The sequence below is a fragment of the Semicossyphus pulcher genome, unplaced genomic scaffold, assembly GCF_022749685.1.
Source record: "Semicossyphus pulcher isolate SPU_LCO1_2020_fin unplaced genomic scaffold, fSemPul1.0.p SCAF_4, whole genome shotgun sequence".
Lineage (NCBI taxonomy): Eukaryota > Metazoa > Chordata > Actinopteri > Labriformes > Labridae > Semicossyphus > Semicossyphus pulcher.
The window spans coordinates 16,862,529-16,888,003 of NW_027211715.1; the positions used below are offsets into that span (position 1 = coordinate 16,862,529).

At 42.1% G+C, this 25,475-nt stretch overlaps 1 protein-coding gene across 1 annotated transcript; it reads left to right on the forward strand.

Moving 5' to 3' along the window:
* Positions 1–6,873: 6,873 nt before the first annotated feature.
* plpp2b (phospholipid phosphatase 2b) lies at positions 6,874–24,229 on the forward strand. Its single transcript, XM_069680505.1, has 6 exons — positions 6,874–7,349; positions 18,473–18,624; positions 18,867–19,129; positions 19,251–19,308; positions 20,396–20,572; positions 21,401–24,229. The coding sequence occupies exons 1-6, from the start codon at positions 7,274–7,276 to the stop codon at positions 21,557–21,559; spliced, it is 885 nt and encodes a 294-aa protein (XP_069536606.1). The 5' UTR covers positions 6,874–7,273; the 3' UTR covers positions 21,560–24,229.
* The last annotated feature ends 1,246 nt before the right edge of the window (positions 24,230–25,475 follow it).

A 25,475-nucleotide genomic window follows, 5' to 3' on the forward strand; every position in this document is an offset into this window, starting at 1 on the left:
GGATAGGATTACTGTTTATGTACTGTCTATGTTCAGTGTTATGTTAGCAATATAGACTGTGTAAAAAAGATGGACGACATGACAGCTCCCTAAAAGTGAAGCCAAAACATCTCTATCGACCCCCTGCTGGCTGGCTGCAGTATAGGTCATAAAGCCCGCCTCCTCCATGTTAACAGATGGGACATGAGTCAAACTATAACATCAATATACATGTCAAATTCATTTTTCTCAAACATGGTTTCTGTCATTATAGTTAGTTCTTATCATGCTGATTTACATACAAGTATTCATTTTTCTGACATGTTTATTTTTAATGAGTTATTTGATGATGTCAAAAGGATGATTGACAGCTCTGTTGACTTGCCACACTCACGTGCCTACTTTCCCAAACAGAGCTACGCTTCGAGTACAACGCGAAGCTCATGCGAGTCACCAGGGTGAGGACACTGAACCTACTTGAGCGCAAGACGTGCGCTTTGACATGCAACAAGTCCTGTGCGCCAATTTGTTTCATATCTGGCAACCCGGGGTGAAGAAATGGGCAGTGGGCGGGATTGTGCAGGCCAGAATATACTGGCTGCAGCATTGTTGTTATGATAAATTCCAGTAAATATATTACATATTGTTCCTTTAAAACACATCACAACAACATGGTTCGATTAACTTTTGTCACTATTGGGACTCCATACATAAACCACTACTGTAGCATCAGTAGCCGTACAGAGGGTGGCACAATCCCTCTCAAAGTGACACAAATGGACAGCAGAGAGGTGAAATATACTGCAGCATATTGGTTGTTTGGTAAGTTTCTTTGAATGATTGGACACATGCCAACGAGGCTCACAGTTACAATTTGTAATAGTTACTCTTCACATCCCTTTTATTTTAACAGCACCATACAGTATATCCCAAGTTTAGAGGACTTACTTCACTCGGTTCTTTCAAACCAAGCCATTAGTTAAGTGAAATATAACTACACCGTGTGGCTTGAAATAACTTTTTGGTAACTGTCTGACTAATTCTTTCAAGATGAAAGTCTCGAGTGATCACTTCCCCTTCCTGTAGTTTCCCACTGGCTTCCTGAAGTTTGTGAACAGATTGTTTTTTTCTGAAACAACAGGGTAAGTACCACATGCCTGTTACAGCTGTATGTTTTCCTGTTCAGTTTGTCCCTTTTCCCCTCCTGTAGTCTGCTGCTCTGCAGGTGACTCTAACTGCTTAACGAGGTGCACCTGGTCTCGGAGCCCTGCATAAAGAACTGTGGTTCAGCCATCAGAAGACAGAGGCTTTAGGAGTGGTGACTGCTGTCTTGTTGCCTCTCAGACTGGGATTTTCATGTTGATATTTTTGTCCTTAGTTTGTCTTAATTTAATGATTTGGTTCTTTGTATGTCCATTAATAAACCCCATGGATTTAAAGTTAATCATGTGGTTCGTTTTCGGCCGGTTTGTGGGTTGTAGTTTGCCCCATAGGGCCACCTTAGGGTGTGGCGTAACATTGGCAACGTAATATTTTATCATTGATATATTTATGTTATGTTTCTTAGTGTATATTTTGAGAGGTAAGCATAACTGGACCACACTTAAAATGTCAAGTACAAATGTTTGGAACTGTGACTTTTGTAACTGTAAATAGCAATAGTGAGGGTTATGTCTGTCTGAACTCACACCTGCATGTACTGTATATCAAAGCTTGTATGCTAATGTATAACTTGCTTTTATGTGTACACACATAATGTGCACGTACCTGTGACCCTTTTGGCAAGTATGTCTCAACTGCTCCAGGAGAAATCAGACACACTGCTCAGGTACATGTGTGAGAGTCGATGCCCGGAGCACCACAGCAACAGCTTTCTGGCAATGTTGTGGATATATACAGTTAAATTACAATTACCTTTACCTCACATTCATTAAAAAAAGAAACAAATATTTGTTTTTGTATTTTGATTTAATATTTTGACTCATGTCCCATCTGTTAACATGGAGGAGGTGGGTTTTATGACCTATACTGCAGCCAGCCAGCAGGGGGCGATAGAGATGTTTTGGCTTCACCATTGGGGAGCTGTCATGCGTTCAACTTTTTATACAATCTATAGCTGCAACACACTGACACCAAAGCATCCTTTAATGCTTTATGGATGCAGGCCTGTGTATTGCTCAGTCCAGTGTTACTGATTTCATATCCCCTTCTTATCCACCAGAGCCATGACGATGACAAACTGAGCCTTCGGCCCTGGAGTGTATTTTTCTCTTTTTTTCTTTGACCTTGATTTGTTCCTCTTGGCCCACAGGATAATAAATGCCTTAAACTGACACAGGGGAACAACTTTCCTGTTTTTAAAGCCAACAAAGACCAGTCCTCCAACCCACAGAGTGTTCAGATTTCCTTTTTCTGAGCCATGCATGTCAAAGAGCTAAAACTCAATCCAAGAAAACTGCACTCAACCACAATTAGCTTTAGATTAGGTGTTAAAATCGATAAAGTAAAGCGTCTCTATTTTTGGTTCTAGTATGTCATCACAAAATGATTCAGGAACTTCCTGTTTTGGGATAATCACACCTTGTCCACTCCTGTCTGACTCAACCCTCTCATAAACAGATCTCAACTGCTACCTGACTTGGTACAGTGATGTGATGCTGATGTGTGGTCAGAGAAGCGGCATCATCTGTCGGAGTTGCTTTCTAACTTTCTGGTTAGTTTATCATCTTGCTGCTGCTATAGTCAAACATTATTGTCTTTATGTTTTATTCTTGGTGATTGATTGATTGACTGATTTTATTCGAACATTGTTTAAAGTTTTTCCACTTATATTTGGTTTGACTTCCTGTTTTATTTTGTTTTCCTGTTTTATTCCTTCATTATGTATTTATTGTTGGGCTTTTATGTTTTGTAAAGCACTTTGTAACCTTAGTTTTGATCAGTAAGCAAATAAACTTTATTATTATAGATGGATACTATAGATGGACGGACAGATGGATGGACTACATTGATCCCAAACTGGGTAATTGTGGCATCACAGCAGCAGGTTATCAAAGCGAATACAGCACAGGAGAAAATAAATACACAGTAAAAATAACCCTAACACTAGAAAAAGGAATATATTCAGGAACAAAAACTTGAAAAGCACACACTAACAAAAATAATAAAGTTACAAAATTTAAAAAAAAACAAAAAACAAACACACACGACAGGAGCTGCTGCAACAGGGAGGGTGCCACCTAGCACGGTGCCGGAAACGGAAGTGACAATATTGTAACTATTATTTCAAAGTTGACATGATTTACAAACCCTGACCCTTCATAAGGCTGGAGGGGTAAGACATTTGTGTTGTTGAATTGTTTGGAAGTCTCCTTTAAAGTTTTGTTACCACAAACCCACTGAATCTGGAAGATAAAGTGCCACCACTGTGAGTGTAAATGTTGACCTTGCTAACCTTGCAATCAAATGAGTTATAATGCAGGGTGTTGAATTATCTATATGCACAAGACATTTATGTGATTATACAGTTATGAATTCACATTGTTTTCTATTTTCAGATTTGCTTTCATAAGTGCAAACTGCAGCAAAGGCTGAATTTGGCAGTGAGCAAAGTGAAGTAGTTCCAACTCAGACTTGCATGCATGGAGGCAATGCACCTGCAGACATGTGATGAATAAAAATAGAACCTTTGCTAAGGGTGACATATATTGTTCATGTACTTTAACTCTTCCTCTTTGTTTAAGTTATTAAGTCATTTTAACATGAAGATTTGCTATCTTCCTCAATCAGAGAGGGCAGGAGACAGAAAATATGGCAACTAACTGTCAGATGATTAAATACATAACAGACCTCTCTACTATATTTTTTAGATTTAAACAAACAAAAAGAGAAACATATACAGATATTCCGTACAGACACTCCCCTCTGCCCGTCTCTCTTGCGCCCCCTGCTGGTCTCAGGCCGCAGGTGAAGGAACAGAGCAACAGGGCAGTGCTCAGGCTGTGGAGCAGCCGCATGGCTTCATTATAGAGTAACGTCTCTACTTTCAGATGGACAACAAGTCGGTGACAGCTGGCCTACATGCTTTACTTGGTGTTCAAATTCAGTTTAAAACAACATTGTCACATTAATTTGCTTGACAAGAAGTAAAAATTAATCTTACGAGCTTGTATTGAATATGTTGTGTGTAAGTAGTGACACGTTTTTCATACTCGGGTATCTTTCACGTATGTTTTGTCTTGAAATATAAAATAAGTCTGAAGAATAAGTTTAGTGGCTTAAGAGGCTTCTTTTTGTTTAGTTTTAATTGTGTTTAATTTTAATACATGCGAGTGATGTGAGAGAGCATTGACTGTACAATGTATGTGAGAGAGCAGGAAGTGCCTGTGGGGGGCAGTGCAGCAGGAAAAGCCCTCATGTGACGTAATTACAACTGTCCCTTTATCTCATGTGGCCTCCTGTCCTGCAGGGCAGCCTCAACTGGCTGATTAGGAGCTACACTGCTAACTTGTGCCGTTTATTAAAGGAGAATGAATGCAGAGGGACCACGGACGACACCCCTGCAATGAACTAAAACATTTTCTCTTCAGTATTAGTGAGTTTTAGACTGAATAATTCAGTCTCTCGACAGGTGGAAGCTTCTTTATTTGTATATAAGCTGACTATGAAACAACACACAGTGTCAGCGTGACTGATAGCTGTCACTGTCCAAACCAGGAGCATTAAATTCAATGGCCAATTGTTCCAAAGAGTCATGTACAAATGTAGACACTTTTTTGTCTAAATATCTAACTAAACATGTCTAGACAACCCTCCAAACTTTCTGTTTCTTGTCACCAGGATGAAGAAGAATATTCGACTAATGGACTGTATAATGAAGATCTCTGTTACAGCTCAGTGTATGTAAGGTAATTCTAAATGTATGAGCGTGAAAAGCCGTAGAAAAACACAAAAGACTTCAACTAATTTACTAACAAACATCTGTAATAGCTTCAGATAACATTATGAATTTCTGTGCAACAGTCATGGACACATAATTTATCTACAGCTTCAACAGATCTGCTAATTTCTTATGTGATAACTGAACGTTTCACATTTAAGCGCTAAATGGAGTGTGTAGCCTCTTAAAAACAAAGTAACTGCTTAAACCATCATTCAATTTCGACTTACCATTTGTCATGTTGTGCCATTAAGGTGAACTTGGGACACACTGGGGATATTGCTTCATCAAAATTGAATTAAAGCACAATCCTTTGCCAGTATGAGGGAGCTTCTTCACTTGTCATTACAACAGAAAACAGTCAATACTGATAAACATGATTCCTCACACAATAAGCCATGGGTTAAGAGATTCTTAAATTAATCAGATTAGATTCTGGAGGACACACCAGCTCCATCCAGTTATTTCCCCCCTCATCTTTTTTCCACCTCATCCTCCGCTCTGCATCACTTTCAAATGTGTGGACCAGAGACGGTTTTCCTCTCTAAACAAACTCTGGTCGTAGTATTAAAGTGCATGCACATTGTAATTTATTTTAAATCACAAAGCTTAACAAGGTGGCTAAAATAACAAAGAGGCATTAGAACAGCACCACATTTGTGAAGCTGTTTCCTGCAGAATATCTGAATGAATCTGGGAATTTCATCCCTGTTTACATCTTATTTTGTAATGTCCAAAAGAAAACCTCTGATGCTTGAGGAGGTCTTTTTGACTCAGGACTCTGGGTGTCTGCTGGGAGCTTGTCACTGTCAGAAACAACCAGAAGGGGGCAGAGAAATCTCAGTTTGCACTGAAAAACTGAACTCCCTCCAGAACTGTTAAATTCTAATAGTTATGCATGTTATCAATGTTTCATTTCCATTCCAAACTCTTTAGTCTACACGGTGTCAGATGGATAGACATTTTAGTGCATTCATTTCGACTGTTTGCACATGTGCATAAATTCAAATAGCTGCAATACAAAGTGTGTGCATGTAAAATGTTAACTCAAGGGTGCTGAAATAACAGACTTGGGGGTAAATATGATGTTTGTCTTTCAAACAGGATTCTAAAAGTTCTACACTCATGCTTGGATGCAACCAGAAAGTAATGGCCTGTATCGACTGCTGCTGGGGAAGCATCCTGGCATTAAAAGTTTGTCTTGGACTCCTGCTGGTGTTCAGTCATGCTAATGTTGCTCCAGTCCCAGCAGGGTTTACACAAGTCTCCTGCTTTTGTTTTCCTCTTTATATTGTTGTAATCACCCACCAAGTGAGCTCCGTGTGAGTCCGCCTCCCAGTGCCTCCCAGGTGTTGACTAATGTTTGGAACCTGTTGGCTTTGCAGTCAGCTTATATAAATCTGTCCCATGCATGGGAGGAGCGTGTGCTCTGGTACTTTGGGGGTGTTTAAGCTCTTGACAAAACTGGCCCGATCAAGTGTTTGTCCTCCTGGGGGGCTTTCATGGGGAAACTGTGGTGCATGATGGGATGAGGTCATGTTTTGCTCTCATCTACGTGGGGATTTCAGAAATGAGGGCAGAGATGAGTGCTCAATTAAGCCACAGCTTTGTTGTGGTGCTTTAAATCCCATGTTCATATGTACTTAATTGAGTCCAGAGTACTTCACATAATGAGGTCAGGTGTAATGGCAGTCATTTGTGTGAGACCTTGACTTTTTTCCTTCTTTCTTGTTATTCCTGGGGGGTATTTTGGCTCTGGCAGTACACTTTTTTACTGTCAGGCACCTCCTCCTTCTCTAAACTTTATGTCCTGTCTCCTAAAAAGACATAAAAAGTTGATTTTCTAAGACAGAGAGATTAAAATCAGGCAAACCGCAGAGAGGTTTTCTCTCTCGCGCTCTGCACGCCTGTGCGTAAAAGCTTGGACCTCGGCGATGATCAGACAGCCAGAGAGGAGCCAGACGAGGAAGTCAGGAGGAGGAGGGACCAGAGCAGTGGCGTGGTGTGTTGTGGAGAGAAGAGTTTATTCTGGATTCTCCCGACGCCTCCAGCGCTGAGAAATTGGAGGATCTCCGCACTTCTTCTTTTGTATCCGAAGCAGTAATGCGCACGGAAAGACGCACGGCTCCAGCGCTTGGTCTTTTCTAACACGCTGTCTTTTTAAGAAAGCTCCACACCTATGCTGTCAATGTCAGCACAGGTAGTTCCGAGGATCCCGGAAGAACTCGTAGTGCAGGTTGCCAGGTTGTTTGCATAGCCTGTACTTTTATTGCAAGGCGAGAACGCGCCGATGGACTTCTTCAGTTGTCTCAGAAAGTAGTTATCCTCTCGTAAAGTTGTTAATTTTGAAGTTAAATGAACGCCAAGAAAATGAAGGAGCTGCAGAAGAAGAAGCTGTTCGTGGTGATGGACGTGTTGTGCGTTGTAGTTGGTAAGTTGTGGGCACTAAATATACCTCAGCATAATTTGCTTTTTATCTGGGAATTGCAGTTCAATGTTGTCAGCGAGCACAAGATACGATCTTTGTGGTGGCAGCAGTTTCTCAGCTGTGGATGGGTGTGTGTTTGTGTGTTTGCACCCATGGCAGCAACTCAGGAATCCAGCTAATAAATGTGTGTTTATTTACACGTTAAAATGACAGTGAAACATGTTTTTAATGGGAGGAAAAGATCCCCGGGACAACACGGAAGCGATTTTATCTCTGAATGGTTTTAAATGGCCAATAATTTCCATGCCTGGGTCCAATGTTTGTTTATGCTGATCCAAACTGAAATATTGTCCAGTCCAGGCTGAAATGTGGCATTAAATCGCACCGTGTCGAAAGAGGAAATCTCATTCTCTTTCCCCCTCACAGGCCTGTAGCATGCTCCATATTCTCTGAAAACTTTGCAGGACTTTACAGAGCCTCAGGAAGCTCAGTGTTTGTTTATGGAAATTTGATATGCATGTGAGCGCCCCGCTTATTCCTCTTTTTCTTCAATATTTTGTCTGCCAGGAATCTTCCCAAGAATGTCCCCACATCCCACATACAGTGCATTTCTCAAGAAATGACTTCCAGGCTGCTCCACAGAGTATTGTTTTGCATTCGTTGGTTTTTACCCGTAATTTTAAGGAACAATATGGCTGTTTTCCCCTCATTTCCACTGCTGTAACCAGATCACATCATTACTGTACGTGTTTTCCTCTGCTTCCCCCTCTGGGCAGTGATTAGAATAATGAGATGTTGGAAAATGAATCACATTCATGACACACATTGTGGTTTGAGTTGTCAACATTTATCTTTTGCTATTTATATTTAATGACTTGGACTGAACATGATCTATGGAGGACCACTGGTGCTCAATAAATTGTTATAAAACATTTAATTAACTGATAATTTATTGAAGAGTAATTGGACAATAAATCAGGAATGAATACATTTTTCAGATCCATTAATAAATATATGAATTTACTGAATATCTAATTGGTTGATATTTAAATTGGTGATTAAAAGAAGGATTGTTTAAAGAGATAACAATAAGAACCTCTTCATAAATACGTCAAATTAAAAACAGGTTCCAATAAATAACATAATCAATAAAAGTCCAATTAAACAATTGCTTAACCAGTATTTAATTACATAATAGAATACCAACATCAACATGCTTTAAACCCATTAACATGACACCGGTGCTCCTCCATAAGAATAAGCTTGTCTTAAGGAGTAGACATGTCTGCCTTCCGTTCCCTCACTTTTAACTTTTATTACCATAATTCTCTACTTTTTTAAACTCAATCACACTCAGTTGAGTAATGTAACCTCTCTAAGACATGGCATCTAAATCCCAAAAGCAGACTAAAAAAGACGTTACTAATAAGGCTGATGCAGCCAGTAACGATGTTAGCATGGCTGTGCTAGTCAGCATGCTAGATAACCACAAGGAGGCTCTCTCGGCGGAATTCAAGACTGCCATCTCTGACTTTGAATCCAAAATTGACCTTGTACAAGCGACCGTATCCGACCACAGGCAGCGTATTTCGTCTTTGGAATCTTACGAAGTCAGTGAACGCCTGTTGTCTTTGGAAGCTACGTGCACAGAGCTAGTCGCTATAACGCTAAGCTAGGGGCTAAAGCTGTGGACCTCAAAGCCCGAAGCCTCCGAAAGAAGAATAATCTTTGTCATGACATTAGGGGAAAAATGGCGGGTGAGGAGTGCACATGTCTGCTTTCTGTTCCCACACTTCTAACTTTTTTTGCATACTATTTTCACTTAATCACGCTTAATTGAGTAATTTAACCTCACAAAGAATCAGCATCTAAATCCCAAAAGCAGACTAAAAAAGACGTTACTAATAAGGAGCATGCAGCCAGTAATGGCGTTAGCATGGCTGCGCTAGCTAGCTTGCCAGAGACCCACTAGGAGACTGCCATCTCTGACCTGGTACATGCGACTGTATCTGATCACGGGCAGCGTGTTTCTTCTTTGGCATTTAACGCAGAATCTGTCAGTGAACGCATGTTGTCTTTGGAAGTTACTTGCACGAAGCTAGTCGCACGCAACGCTAAGCTAAGGGCTTAAGCCGCAGACCTCAAAGCCTGAAGTCGCCCGAATTAAGAATCATCTTGCCATACTATTAAACGTTAGATCTCCTCCCTGATAAAATCTGTTTTCAGATGCAGCCTCAGAGATAAAGTGTGTGTGTGGAATGTAACACTGTGCTGAGACTTATTCTGCGTTTGACTGACGGGTGTTGCGTAATGGTCCTGTGTCTCCCATGTTGTGTCTCTTGTGGTGGCAGTGCTGAAGTCGTAGGCAGAGCGGAGACAGGGATGACAACTCGTGCATGTGTGGATCTGCTCAACTGTGCAGTTTCAGTCCCCCCCCCCCTCCTGCCCCCCCTGCCTGGATTTTCAGAGAGCTTAGGGGTATTTTTTCCATGTGAGGGAACATCCACAGACTGCTGAAGTTGATAAGCCGAGCCATTTCGCTGTCACAAGTCTGGGATTAACGTCTGGGTTTGGGTTGGTCGGTCAGGTCTGGGTAGCAGCATCCCACCCTGATGCCACCCACGTCACCCACCCAAACACTCGTCAAATCAACCCCAAAGCTTATGTGAGGTTTTCCCAGCCATGTAGTAACAACATAGTGGAGCCTGTAATTATTCTGACCATTAGACTATATGGAAACTGAGGTTTGAGTTCGGTTTTGTCTGCATTTCTTCTTCATTGTAAAGAACTCGCATGTAACTTCTCTGTGATTAACAACCGTCACTCACACCCTGCCCTGCCCGCGTCAAACTACAAGTTTTAAAATGAGTGAATGAACATGAAAACACATCCACTAACGCTCTTAAAGGAGCATCCCATCATGACGGACATTTGAGCTCCTTTTCAAATATTCCTCCGTCTTGAGTTTATTGTTGCTGTTAAGCTCTCGGCCTCCCTCCCTCCTCCTCCATTCTTTCTTCGCTGTATTCCTCCCTTCCTCTCTCCTCCTCTGTCTGTGTAAGACTACACTCAGCACAAATAGACGGAGGGTGTTGGCTGAGAGCACAGAGAGGAAAGACCGGGCCTTAACCTCTCCCTGCCCACAGCGGCTCACTCGTAGGTGCAGCTCTGCAGGTGGAGGCTGTTTATCAGTCACAAGAGCCCACATAGCTGCTGTAGGTGACGTGAATGTGAACGAGCTGTGAGTTATGAGTAATGTGTCAGATAAGTAGTGTGCGGCTAAAAGGCCTCCGGGGAAGGCATAGGTGCAACACACGCTCACGCAAACTTTTGTTTTTCCATTTGTGGGCTCTTTGTTGTTATGGAAAGTAGGTTAGGACAAACCTGTTCTCTTCAAAGGCTATTATGTAATTGATTACAGACATACATTCACAATAATGTCTACTGAATGCAGAGGGAGCAGCTGGAGTTTAACATGTTCAAGTGTCATCTTTCCAACTGTGCTAAAGATGACACCGAGTTATTATTTTAATTGGTTTGTTTCAAGTACTCACAGCTAGCGTAGAGTTACACACAACGATAAAGAATAAGTCAGCGGAGTTTCTGAGTCTCCTCTAAATCTTGAAATAGTTCTCATTTAGTTTTATTATCTTGTTACTGGCATATATATTTGCTGGACGTTGGTTAGAAATTGTTGTTGAAGCTGTTTTGCTGCAGGGTCTCCGGGGAGCTGAGCCTCTTACGCTGTTGTGTTGGGAAGACGGATTGTCCCGAGTTCTCAGAGAAAGGCCGTGAAGACGCTCGATGGGAATCGTTTTTCCTCAGGAGAGCTTTGTCATGGAAACCGGAGCCCTTTGAACAAACGGGCACGTCCCTCTGAGAAATATGAGCCGCGTTTGTTTCTCCTTCTTGATGGGGACTTCTGGGAAAGTCTTTTAGATCAGCCGTACTGTTAAGTGGAGGAGGACTTTGGAGGAGGTCTTTGTCGTGGAAACATTACCACATAAATTTGAGACACATTCCAAAGTCAACTGTGCACAGATGACTTTAGAAACTGGTAGAAAAAGAAGATTCAAATGCTGCCAACACGTTAATACTTTCCTGTAAAGTTAGAGAGTAACATAGAGAGGCAGGCCTGAGAAACACGAGACAACATCTAAACATAGTCTCATTTGCATAAAACAGTTATAGTGCAGATTCTTTATATATTTAGCAATGCTCTGCAGAAGTTTAAAGTCCTAACACAAGCACAGCAACAACAGTGACCTTTCCAAGCAGCTCACAACCATCCATGACAGTTCTACTCCTTAACCCCTCCTGCAGACCTTCATGGTTTAGCTTTAAACCTGTGTGGCCTCCTTCCCTGATCCAAACCCAGACTTTTTTGATTGCCACCCCAGATTTAGCCGCTCTCTCCCTCCCACCGTTGCACCACCTCTCCTGCCACCCTGTCTCCTTCTGCACCGCTTGCAGCTAAGCATGCGTGAGCGATGCACGGAGCGAAACTGCGGGATTAAAAATAAAGAATGGGCAGGAGCGGGATTTGGTGTGACTGGTGAGGTTGGGCGTTCCTCTTGTGAATTAGAATTCCAGAGGCCAACGCCGGCAGAGGTTGTAGGCTCAGCACATACCTTCCACATGAGTCAGTCCGGCTTGGGGTGAGACAGTCAGAAAGAGGGAGAGTTTGGTTGTTTAGTTACGGCAAGCCGTCTTTTAAAAGGTCTGTAACATCAACTATGTAGAAGAGCTTTGGTGTGTTAGGTTTGAACAAAAGTGTGTTTGCATTAGCGGGAGGAAACAAAAGAGAGCAGGAGAGAATGACAAAATTCCTGTTTCTTTCTTCTTCAGCAGTAGGATTTTGAACGCGTATTTAGATGGAGCAAACATTGAAAAATAAAGGCGTGTAAATGCGAGGGAATAAGAGGTAACAGGAGGAAACAACGGATTAGTAGGGGAGAGAAATAGAGAAGGAAAAGCCTGCTGGGAAAAATGAGAAATTAGTGTGGAAGAAATTAGATGGAGGAGCGAATGTTCCAGCTGTGACCCTGAAGGAAACTGTGAGACCAAACAAGGCAGCCCGGGGGCATGAGAACACCCCTCACACATCCCTCTCACACACACACAGGTGCAACACGCCTAGCAAATATGCATAATTAAAACCCAGACTGTATGTTTTTCAGCTTGAGGAGAATAATTGTCCCTCCACATGGTCTTGCAGGTGCAGCCGGTTATGTCAGAGAAACCAGGGCGAGTAGGTGTGAGTTGCTCTCGAACCTTAGCAACAACTTCCAGATGATTTCAGCAGTTTGAGTCCAGGAGGCGAGAGAGGAAGACAAAAACAATCTAGACAGAGAGGGACATGACGAGCCTCGAATCTCAACCCCGAGTGCGACTGTGGTCCAAATGCTCCGGCGTAATTGCACATCTGCCGGCTAAATAAAGCAGCGTCCCATTGAGGCCTCTATATTTACAACAGAAGAAGAAGTGTGTGGGAGGACGCTGCATTCAAGAGAATGACTGACAGAAAAGATGGAGCTGCAGACGGAGAGAAGAATGAATGACTTTGAATAAGAGGGGGGAAAACTAAATGGAGGATGTGAATCATCTGTGGTGGAAGGGAGGAAAGGAAAGAGTGCAAATGTCTTCTTACACTGACATCTTTGTTTGTTACTTAGTGCAAAAGTCTTCTGTTATGCCCCTCAGACTGTTTTATACGCTTTAGATGGCCTTTACATGCTGCCATAGTCTATTGATCTGCTTTGTTGCTCTATTAGCCGAGGGAGATAATGGGGCGCCAATGCTAATGAATGCTAATTTGCAGCCAGGTAAATTAGAAGCCTGCTACATCCCAAAATAGCCATAGCCTCTAAAATGGGCCTTTCTAAATCTGAGACAGGAAAGCCAGAGACCTGCATCCTGCAACTTCAAGCGGGATCCCATTAAAGGGGCTCAGGAGGGAGATTTCTGACTGGCAGCTGGAGATTAGCTTCCTGGCTACATTCCAAACTGGCAACATTTCCCTTCCTCTGTTGACCAAGCAGGTGTCTAGAAAGAAGGTTCTCCTGTAACCTGACTAAGTACCTCCATCCACCCTCCACTTTGCTCCATGAAAAAGTTATATTGGGTTTTCTTGACAGAAAAAAGCACCGTACATGTCTGAGTTCAGCTGAAGTCAGAGCCACTGCTCAGCCTTTAAGTTGAGCCCGCTCTGGGTGCACTGTCGCTTTGGCCTGCGGGGTTGTCTCGTGGTATTCTGGAGACGTATTTTGTCTGACCAGGGGTCTATTTTTGCCCTTAAGCTGTGGATCTATGTGCGTCTGCTTTTCAAGAGAGAGGCTTGTTTGTTTCACAGATATTATCCACAGAGGCGCTGCTCATGAGACGCATCCGCACACAGCTCAGGATGTACCAGTTTTTCTGCCCATGAGAGCAGGCCAGATGCTTTACATGGTTTTATTTGTGGGCTTTTATTCCAAGCCAAACTTGTAAATATGTCTATCAAGTCAAAGTCAGCTGAATTAATTAATCCAGAAAAGTAAAATTCACACTTTTTTACAAGCCAGGGGAGGGTTATTTCAGGCCAGGTGCCCTGACTTCACTCAGTTCGCCCATGAACTGTGTGAACTGGCAGAACCTGAGTTTAGCGAAGCAGATTAAATAAGCATCAAAAACTCTCAAAAACTTTAAACACATGGCTAAACGAACAAATACAAATGATTCTCCAGGTTGTAATAATGTTGATGTACATGCAAAAGACTTGAGTGAGCTTGTTAGGTGAAAGAAAGAAGTATAAATCTTTAGTCTCTTTGAAGCGTTCCACTTCATTTTCCTCCCGCTCTGCTGTGATTAACGACTCTGCTCTGGCAAGTGTTAAAAGCTTCATAAAACAGTTTGAAGTTACAAAACCATGTGACTCCAATATAGAAATAATTATGTCCTTCTGCCTCTTTAAAGTGACACTCACCATGGCTATATTAAGTAAACAAACATTCCAGTCTTACACAAACCTTTCAAACAGCTGTTATGTAGTTATAATATACGTTAGTATCCAGTCAAACAAGTCTTTGCAGTTCCAGCTTGTTTTTAACGTTGTGCTCAATGCAAATATTCCACACTGCTTAAGAACATTTCAGTCCTGTCCAAACTGGATATATTAGGAGCTGTAATCGTTGAGATGTAAACGTAAAGCAGAGGCAGTTTTGTTCTTGACATTTGTTAGCAGCTGGTAGCAGGATGCAGGATACAGATGCAGATCCAAAACCCACATCAGTAAATCTGATGGCGCACCTCTGAGGTCTGTAAGACAGGATGTTGGTTTAATACAAGAGTTCCTAAATAGTGTTGTTGTGACAAACAGGATGGTTGCACTAAGAGGAAACTGTGAGGAATGAGACACCTGGGCTGCCACGTCCTGACACGGCTGGTAGATGTGTGTAAACAGGGATCCAGCCAGGGGTCTGGTGGTTGCTGGCTGGTGGGAAGTTGTCGTGCAGGGACAGGTGTCATCCAGCTGCTGCTGCTCACAAAGAGAAAAGGGTGTAGACAAAGGGGGAAAGGTTGAATACATGCATACATGAATAAGTGCTGAATTTAGCCAAATAGTAATAGTTACCCACATGTGTTGGTTAAAGCAATACTTTTACAATTTGTGGAAACATGCTTCACTTTCACTTCTGTTTAAGAGTTACATGAGAAGATTGATACCACTGTCATGTCTTTATGTCAAATATGTATGTAAGACTCGAAACAGGGGTAAACAGCTAGCCTGGCTCTGTTTAAAAGTTACAAAATGTACTTTGTGGTGGAGTTACAGAAGATTAATTTTTACCACTTTCGTGTCTGTTCTCTAAATAAGAAGCTAAAGCCAGCAGCAAGTTAGCTAAGCTAAAGCTAAACAGGGGGAAACATCAAGCCTGGCTGTGTTTAAAGTTAACAAATTCACTTTCTGGCACGGAGTTAGATGAGAAAATTGACACCACTGTCATGTCCGTATGTTAATTATATAGCTATAGCAAGCAGCAAATTAGCTTAGCTTTGCATTAAGACTCAAGACAGGGGGAAACAGCTAGCCTGGCTCTGTTTAAAAGTTACAAAATGTACTTTCTGGTGCAGAGTTACATAAGAAGATTGACACCACTTTTATGTCTGTTCTCTAAATATGAAGCTACAGCCAGCTGCCAGTTAGCTTAGCTAGGCAAAAAGACTTGAAAAAGAGGAAAAATAGCTATGGCTCTGTTACAAGGCAATAATCACTTTCAGGCCAATACATTGATACCATTGATATGATTCTCATATCTATATGTTAATTATGTAGCAACAACCTGCAGCCAGTTAGCTTAGCTTAGCATAAGGACTGGAAATGGGGGGAAACAGCTAGCTTGGCTATGTTTAAAAGTAACAAAATTAACCTGCCAGGACTTAACCCACTCAGGTTTTGTTATGTATTACTGCATTTTGGAGTAAGTTTTAAAAACTTCCAAAAATGTGTTAACTGATAAGATAAGGTTTTTTTTTACTTACTCATCTTGTGTTGAAATATTAGAGTAGGGAGTAACGAGTCTTGAGCAGAATAGGGGTTGTTGTGTATGAATACCTTGTTGATTTGAATTTGTTTCTCTAGTTGTGTTTTTTCCTTCCTTGTTTGTCTGCTCCAAACACAGCTCCTCCGAGGTCAGGTTACCAGGACTGGCCTGTGTGCAGTGATGTATTTATCCTATAGAGCTCTATTGTTAATTCTCCATCAACACAAAGCTTCTATTTTGCTGCTCCCTTCTTTCCTGAGCCAATGACACTCTTTGTCTATATGGTGTCTGTGAGGAACATGTGTGTGCAGTTGGCATGTCTCTAAACAATGTCATCTTGTGTCACCTAGGATCTGTGCGATGTCAGACAAGAGCAAGACTTACAGTTGAGGTCATTGTACAGGTGTCATTGTGTATTGTTGTTTATTGTGAATTACAGCGTCCATTAGGGGAACTCCTAACCATGGTAGTTAGTCAGTGGTTTAAGAGTTTTATTTTTTCTCAGATTAAAAAGAATCAAAACCTTTGAGCTTAGGTTTTAGTGTCATGCATTGTCAAGTATTGTTAAAATTAACATCATTTTTCAAATCCCTTTAAACTGCTCAGCCAGAATTAAATAACACATATGCCATACATTGTATTTTAGCATTTTGTCAGTATGCAAACATTTACAGTAGGCTGTTGTTCTATATTAATCATGAGAGGCTTCAGGCTCAGTCCAGCTGAATCCTGATCCTCCATCCAGTTGTATATTTTCTTTTAGTCTCAGTCTTCGGCGTGCTCCCTCATCAGTCAGTCTCGCTGGAAGTCCTCCTGGAATTATGTCAGCTGCAGACGTTTTCTGAAAGAATGGGAGGGGTTCACCTCTCATTTACACAGGAATGTAATACTATTGGTCAGAGCCCTGTTGAAGTGTGTGCGCCCTGTTTTTTTCACGTCTGTTTTTCTTGCATTTAGAATGTGGCTGTACGGCATTTCCATAGTGGCCCTGGGACTGTCTGTCTGCATGTTATGGATAGTGCTGCTGGTTAATCAGGGTGGAGGGTACATTCCTCAGTAGGGCTGCGACTCGTGATTATTTTCATGCATCGATTAATTTTTAACCCAGTTTATAGGACGTTCAATACGATGACAAATACACATCGCAAGGTACCAGAGCAAATGTTTAATCATGGCTTTCTTTCTGCTTGACACTCGAAAATACTGTACATACTTAAAACTCACTCACCAAAAATTCCTCTTCTTTAAATGTTTAAGTGGGGTATTATGTTAATTTCAACCTTCATATTTCACTTTGTGATACCTGTGGAGTAGCTTAGCATAATTACACTGGTGCTCTGTGCAGGCCCTCATAAAGCCTGAAACAACTCAGTCAGCTCTGTCCCTTTAAGAAACCCCGCTTTCCTCGGATTGGCCAGCTCTCCAAAGCCTGTTGAGGCTGCACTTTGTGATGTCACAAAGTGCAGCGTGTAGAAAAAAAACTGTGAAACCTGGTGTTCACAGCAGCCTGCAGACTGAGCTGAGAAGCCTGGGGATTAGTCCAACATACTTTTACCTACAGATTTGAAACTTCACCCACATTTAGTTTGGAGATCCAACATTGTAACATTATATATATGTCTTAAAATGTGAAACAGCATAATACCCCCTCTTTAAAGAAGAATGTCTCAAACTACTTGCAGCGTAATCCATTTCTTTTGCTGCTCATGTGTAACCTCAGTTTGTTCAAAACATACTCAAATGTTGCCGAAATCTGCATCACATAATATTTCAATCTCTGGAAATTCAGAAGGAGTTTGCTTTTAAATAGGGAGCAAAAGAACATCCGCAAAATGTGTTCATTAGACTGTATTTATCAATACAATTCTATAAAGAACACGTGTCTTAAAATTGTATTCGTCACAGCCTCACTCTTACATGTATATAAATGCATTGCAGTGAGTGTATATGTGCGTAAGAGGGAAAATCAAGAGGAAGAGAGTGAGTGAAAATATTTGAGATGGATGTTTTTGAACATCTCAAGGACATCACTCGTGCACGCACAAGCCTTGGGCGGCTATTTCTGCTCCTCTTTTTGCACACAGCCACATCATTCAAAAGTGGTGCGTGTTGTGTTTGCAGTAATTTGTGTACAGTCTTGTAAGTGTTTATGCACCCTTGTGTGTCTTGGCCGTGTGAATGATGTGCGATTTTACATAAATGCTATTTTGCTGTGTTTATTTTTGTAACTCCTTGCTGTATATTTCTGCCCTGACAGTTAACTACTGAGTGTTTTTTCTCTCCCTGTGGGTTGTTTTCATTATTGTGATTTTAGACCTCTAGGTCCAGAGAGAGCAAGAGAGAAAACAATTTAGCTATCCTTAGAGAAACATTTTCACTTCCCAGCTTGGGAATGATGTCATGTCTGAAAACCGGCAGAGACTGAGACAAATATGCTGCAAAACATTTTTTTCTCATATATGGGTCTCTGTTAACTCGGATAAACCTCGTTCCTGGACTGTATTCACAGTTTTAATCTCAGATGTGACCATGGAGCATAAAGTCTTCACCACTTTTCCAATATTGGGAATATTCGTACCCATCTGCTGTTCTTTGGTTTTACAGCGGCACTACCCTTCCTCATCATGACCATCGTCTTCAAGCCTTACCAAAGAGGGGTTTACTGTGACGACGAGAGCATCAAGTACCCCCTTAAACCAGACACCATCACCCACGGCATGCTGGCGGCTGTCACCATCTCCTGCACTGTCATCATTGTAAGTTTTACCAAGAGATTTATTACATCTCACTTCAGTAAAGCCAAAAATCATGGAAAGTTAACAGAGCCTAAGTCATTCACCAACATCCTGTGATGTCTGCTCCATTACTAAATGGCCTGAAGGAATTAGACAAAGTGTTGAAGCATAAGAAGGAAAAATAATTTCATTCTAATGATGCGAAAAATGGAACAAAAAAAGTCTCCAAATACCTCTTTCCTCTGTTCCCCCTGTTCCTTTAGATCTGCTCTGGAGAAGCTTACCTGGTCTACAGCAAGAGGATTTACTCCAATTCTGACTTCAACCAGTATGTAGCAGCGCTCTACAAGGTAGTGGGTACCTTCTTGTTTGGAGCAGCTGTTAGCCAGTCGCTCACCGACCTTGCTAAGTTCACCATCGGACGCCCGAGACCAAACTTCATGGCCGTGTGCGATCCGAAGGTCTGCACGGGATACATGCAGGGGATCAACTGCACGGGCAAGCATCAGGACGTCACAGAGTCCAGGTAGGAGAAGAACATATTAACATTAAACTACATTGAATTTGAATGTGCTGATGTTTGTCTGCTGGATTTTGGAGTTATATTTCCTATTTCACGTGTTACATTCGATTCCTTCTTTCACCAGATTGTCCTTCTACTCTGGTCACTCCTCTTTTGGGATGTACTGCATGCTCTTCCTGGCAGTAAGTACAGCTCAAAATAAATATATAAACATCCATCTCTATTTACAGTAAACATGGAATAATCTCCATGTGACGTCCCTGCAAATATCTCAGTGTGAATCAGGCGTAACAGCCCCCAGAGGGCATTCATCGAAAACACAGTCATACTTTTGGATCTGAACTCAAGGGCTAATTGTTACGAAGGAGAAAAGGCCCATAGAGACAGTTTGTGCTTGTGGACATAAAAGGACAAGGCAAGAGTTCAGAGGGAGAATGTGAACACTGAGCAAAGCGATCTGGAGGCCTCCGCTGCCTTTTTCCCAGCAATGATGAAGGCGAAAAGCATGTGCTGTGTTCTGTCATCCAGACCCGTTCACTTCATTACCCTTGGCCTCATCTCTTTGTGTTAAAAGCCAGGCGCCAGTGTGAGACAGCAGAGCCTCACGAGGCCAAGCAAATCAACATTGTTCAGTTCAAAGAAAATTTGAAAGAAATGACAGAATATCTCAAGCTGGTGGCCAGCTCGCCAGGAAAATGCTCCAAACAAACAAACAGAGCTAAAGCTGCGATATCCAGCCCTGCAGTGGTGAGTGCAGAGTGCAGCAGGGGGACTGTGGTGCGGCGCCAAGTTTTGCACCTTCAACAGCAGCGCAGCAGAAGCTCAGAGAAGTCAGAACTATTGCCAGGTTCATCATTTTTTGGCAGGTGCTGTTTTCCAGTAAAAAGGGTGTTTCAGTCCATAGTGGGCATAAATTAGAGTCCCAGTCAACACCTGTTTATTGAAATACAACTCAAGGTATACGAGCCCCAAAATCATGCTCAAAATACATGGACTTTTTGATGGTTGCAGTGAGATATTATCAAACCTGAAAACACCTGATGTACAACAAACTATCTGTTTAAATATAGAAAGTACTGCTGCATAGTTTCCCAGCTTTTTTTAGCACATGACATTAAAATGATGAAGAATTTTATCAATGAAAAATACTAAGGATGCTAATAACAGTGCAATAACAGGTATGAAGTAACAAACACATTGTCTCTCGCCCCTCATCTCTCTCTGTCTCTCCCTCCCCGCACTCCATCCCCCCCCCCCCCCCCCCCCCAGCTCTACGTGCAGGCCAGACTGTCGGCTAAGTGGGCCAGACTTCTCCGGCCCACCATCCAGTTCTTCCTGGTGGCCTTTGCGGTGTACGTGGGCTACACCCGAGTCTCTGATTACAAGCACCACTGGAGCGACGTGCTGGTGGGGCTGCTGCAGGGAGCGCTTGTTGCTGTACTCAATGTGAGTCTCCAGGACAACCTGTTTCAAGGAAAACACCATTAAATTCAAAACGTCCTACATTATATGCTGTGATTCAAGACGATGCCCATACAGAACTCCTGTAAAGTAGCTCCAGTCGAACTTGATGACATCTTCACTTAGGGTCTTACCCCTGTGGTTTCCAGCTTTAGGAAAACCAAACATGGGTGGAACTGTCCAGAATGATATTTAATGGAAATGCTTCCTTAGGTGATACTCCCTTCAAAGCCGCAGAAAATCCATATTTCAGCTTTATTTCAGTCTCGCAGTAAAAAACCTGTGCAGACAGGAAGCATGAAGGGAGTGAAGTGTGACAGCGGCAAAGTGTGACTGGATACAAACACTCACACTGGCAGTCCATTCTCTCCACTTCATCCAGCTGGGCTCCTTTATTGTTTGGCCACTTCCCTGTTTTGAGTGAGCCACTGTCAACACCACCGTGTGGAAATTCTGGAGAGTGTTTGTGCGTGTGTGTGTGTGTGTGTGTGTGTGCGTGTGTGTGTATGATTAATTGGGAAGTGAGCCCGCGCCTTTGGCCTTCACCGTGCTGTGCTCAATTAGAGACCCTCCTGGGCACTGTGTTTTATGGCCTACAGGGGTTGTGCCTGCTCCCTGTGTGTTCCTCTCAGATGTGTGTCACTCACCAGCTGTGCACAGACCTGTCCAGACACATGTAATCACAGTTTCCAGCCCAGCCCTCACCTCCTCCGTATATCCCTTACATGCGTATATTCCAATCTCTGTGGGAAAAATATTCCCTGAGTGACCAAATCTAACCTCTTTTCCTCTCCTTCCTCGTCTCCTCCGCAGGTGCGCTTCGTGTCAGACTTCTTTAAGAAGCGTCCTCCACGTTGCACGAAGCACGACGCGGCTGATAGCGAAGAGCCGGAGAGGAAACCCAGCCTGCAGATCGCAGACTCCGACCACGGCAACCATTACAACTATCACCACAATCCAGGCCCTGTGTGATGGGGAGATGCTAGGGGAAGAGAGGCTGCAGGCTGCAGACCCCAAACCTGTGTGAGAGGGTCCTCACTGAGGCCTTTAACCTTTAATGTGCAGTCAACAGTGTTTAGTACAGGGTCAACTGCTGTCCTGACTCCACTGCAGACTCCTGATGTTGTAAGAGAAGTGTGAGAAGTGTTTTTATAAGAAAGGAGTTAGAATGAGGATCTGGTCTGTAGCTTGCAGCCTCCAAGCCCCCTGTCCCCGCCCTCTGTGTCAACCACTCACACCGCCCCCTTACTCCCCAACCACTGGACTGACTGAGGGGGATGCATCCCATCAACAGGTGCCTGAGCCCCCTCTCAAAGACACCATAATGACCTCCTTTTCTCCTGTAAGAGAGAGAGGAGCAAAGAGTTCTTAAGACATCATTGTTGATGTTGAAGCGTATGTGCGTAAAGCTGCATTTAGTGAAAGACTCCAAACCCACAGCAACAAAGCTACGATATATCAGTGATACACTAAGTGCTCGCGGCTAATGTGTGTTAGCAAACAGAGGAACACGAGCTTCCCCATGACAGCTCCTTTCTGCCAACTGACAGACGTAAGTCTGATTTCTACGTGCCTCTATGCCACCATCTCCTGAGAGAAATGTGCTCTTTTTGCTTTACATTTTTTACTTGTCACTTCAATTCGGCTCTTTTTTTTGCAGTTAGAGTACAATCTGTTTTGCAGGAACCAGCCGCCTCCAGCTTTTTCTAGTGTGGATTTATTGACTAAAACAGCCTTAAAGTGCCTGAAAACTGCAACGATCCGGGAATGGTAGGTTTGGGTTTTGATTGGCAATACAACTATTAGGAGTTCTTTGATTTAATGAAGCTTTAATAATGTTTTTTCATGTTTTATAGGTTTTGTATGTAGAAAAACCACATTTAAGGAATTTAATATTGAGAGGCAGAAGGACAAGAATGTTTCTAAAGGCACAGTTTGTGAATTATCTTCACTTTAGTGCACCTTAAACCGGCTCCACACTAGAGGAGTGTAGCAATCTTAATAAATTCTATATTGGAACAGCAACCAGTTCATATTAGATGAGCTAATATTCTCCATATATCATGTCATCATGTTGGCAAAAGACTGCCTGAACAGTCCTGTTTATCGACTTGACCATGAACCAAACTAGCAGCATCACCCAGCTGTAATCCCATGATCTGACATCACCTGACCAATTGTCTAACTGCTTCACAAACAAGTCTGAGTATCGCCTCCGACAGACAATATAATGCTTTTAAAAGTGACTATACAGGCTTGTCATGCCCGGTGACTCACACTATTTAAATCAGTTCTAATTTGCTACCGGTGGATTTCAACGCCCAGCTGTTACTCCTACTAGTGTCATGTTGTTTCTCTGGCAAAACGAGTGATTGTTTTATAAAATGTATCCGTGTAGAGTTTGTAAATGAGGTTTCCCCTGTGTTCAAAGGACTGCAGAGGTTAAACCATTGCTGCAGGAAGCTTTAATGTCAGTTGGACTCTATGTGTCGTACCACTACTATATTGCCAATCGGATATTAAGCAATTTGGCCTCCATCTTTGTCTTTTTTAATTTCTGAACTAATACTAATCAAAGAAGGATAAGACAACCGTTTTGAAAATGGTGTTTAATTTATTTTAAATACAAGAAGGTCTTTATTTACTCTTAAAGGTTGGAGCGCTGTTGAGGTCTTTGTGCAATCACCCCTGCTTGCCACTATGAGCCACAAATACTGTACATACTAATGCTGTGTGAAGGATGTATATATAAGCTTGTATGGTTTTTTTTCACATGTAGGTACAGTATGTTTTAATTTCACCTGTATAGTGTGCTTTGGCCCGGGCCAGACTGGTTTCAGACTGGTGCCACACAAACGGATCCAGATCCAAACATAAGCCAGATGCCTCACAGGCCTTTTTAAGGGCTGCTGTAATGATAAAGGGTTACATACCCGGCTGTGTTTTTGAAGCTAGTTACACCGCTCCGATCCCACTTCAAAGTTTCCTCTCTGTTCTTTCCCCCCTTCCTGTGCTGATAGATGAGGTTAATTTGCGAATAAGATCTCCTGTACGCTTTTCGTACAGCATGTAGACCCCCGAGGTCTGACAACACATCAGACAGACCGAAAACCTGATAGGGGGGTGAGACAGGAAGACAGAGAGAGTCTCACCTGGTTGTGATTGTGAAGCCCTGAAGCTGAGCAGGGTTGGGATAAAGGTGGGGTACTTTTAAGGGGGTGTGGGGGTATCCCATGGTGAACCTCGCTCCCTGGGGACTTCTGCACATTTAAAACACAGATTTACAACACGAAACAGCTGGAAGTGGTTTTGGTAAAGTGCTTTGCGAGCCCCCTCCCCTGATCCACTACATCTAAATCATGCGTGCATTACTGCAGCCACACTAACAGCCCAAATGAGGACGAGGAAACGTCACGGTGTTTGATTCCCCTCCAGCTTCACAGAAACCAAAGATCTCAGCTGGTGATGTGGCTCTGTGTGTTTTTATGCTTCACCGAATAAGTGCGTTAAAGTCGGCACTGGTTGGCCAACCTCCTGTTTATATGTCCACTTGTTGCTTTAATTCATGTTGTTTGCTTTTTGTATATAGATTTCATCTATAGGCTCTAAAGCAGAGGATTTTAAATAAATATATAATCCACATTCAGTTATATTGTTTTATTTATGTACACATACATGTGTCACTGATGTTAAGATGGAAACTGTTGATGCAAAGATTTGGAGCATTATATATGTCTACAGCACTTAGATAGATCGATGGTGGTGATAAACTTGTTTCCTCCAGAAATTAATAATTGAAATATGATATATGGCATAATGTAAAGTGAGCAGGTTGTTATCGCAGAATGGAACTCCGACAGGGTGAGCAGGACCCAACGGAGGGGTGTTATCTCACCCTGAAGGAGGTTCCTCCTTATCACACGGCTTTTTACTTACGAAATCAAATATTTGACACAATATTCACCGTCTTTAAGCTAACTGTTATTACTCACATTAAAACTAGCTAACCTAGCTGTTATTACTCACATTAAAACTAGCTAACCTAGCTTATATTACTCGCATTAAAATTAGCTAACCTAGCTGTTATTACTCACATTAAAACTAGCTAACCTAGCTGTTATTACTCACATTAAAACTAGCTAACCTAGCTTATATTACTCGCATTAAAATTAGCTAACCTGGCTGTTATAACTCACATTAAAACTAGCTAACCTAGCTGTTATTACTCACATTAAAATGGGCTAACCTGGCTGTTATAACTCACATTAAAACTAGCTAACCTAGCTGTTATTACTCGCATTAAAATGAGCTAACCTAGCTGTTATTACTCACATTAAAATGGGCTAACCTGGCTGTTATAACTCACATTAAAACTAGCTAACCTAGCTGTTATTACTCGCATTAAAATGAGCTAACCTAGCTGTTATTACTCACAATAAAACTAGCTAACCTAGCTGCTATTACTCACATTAAAATGAGCTAACCTAGCTGTTTTTATTCACATTAAATTGAGCTTAGCAAGCTGTTTTTACTCACATTAAATGGAAACATTTTGACTGATGGTGTCTGTTGACATTTTCTTTTCCATTCACCATCTTTAAACACCACCGTACCCCTACTGCGTTCTTTTTAATGTTAACTTCATGTGCCGTCTTCAGTTTTGCAGATCTCTCTGTCGTAGCTCACAGTTTTCGCATCATTTCACCTTTATTGCTTTTTCTCTGGGTTTTGTCTCTTTTCTTTTTTTCCTTCTGTTAAAAAAACGTCAAATTTACCAGACTTCTTTCAGCAGATTGATATGATTACAGTTAGTCCTCCAGATTGTGTGATTAGAGCCGCATCCCTAGCAACGGTCTGCTCTTCATAATGGTCTGTTACCGAGACAAAA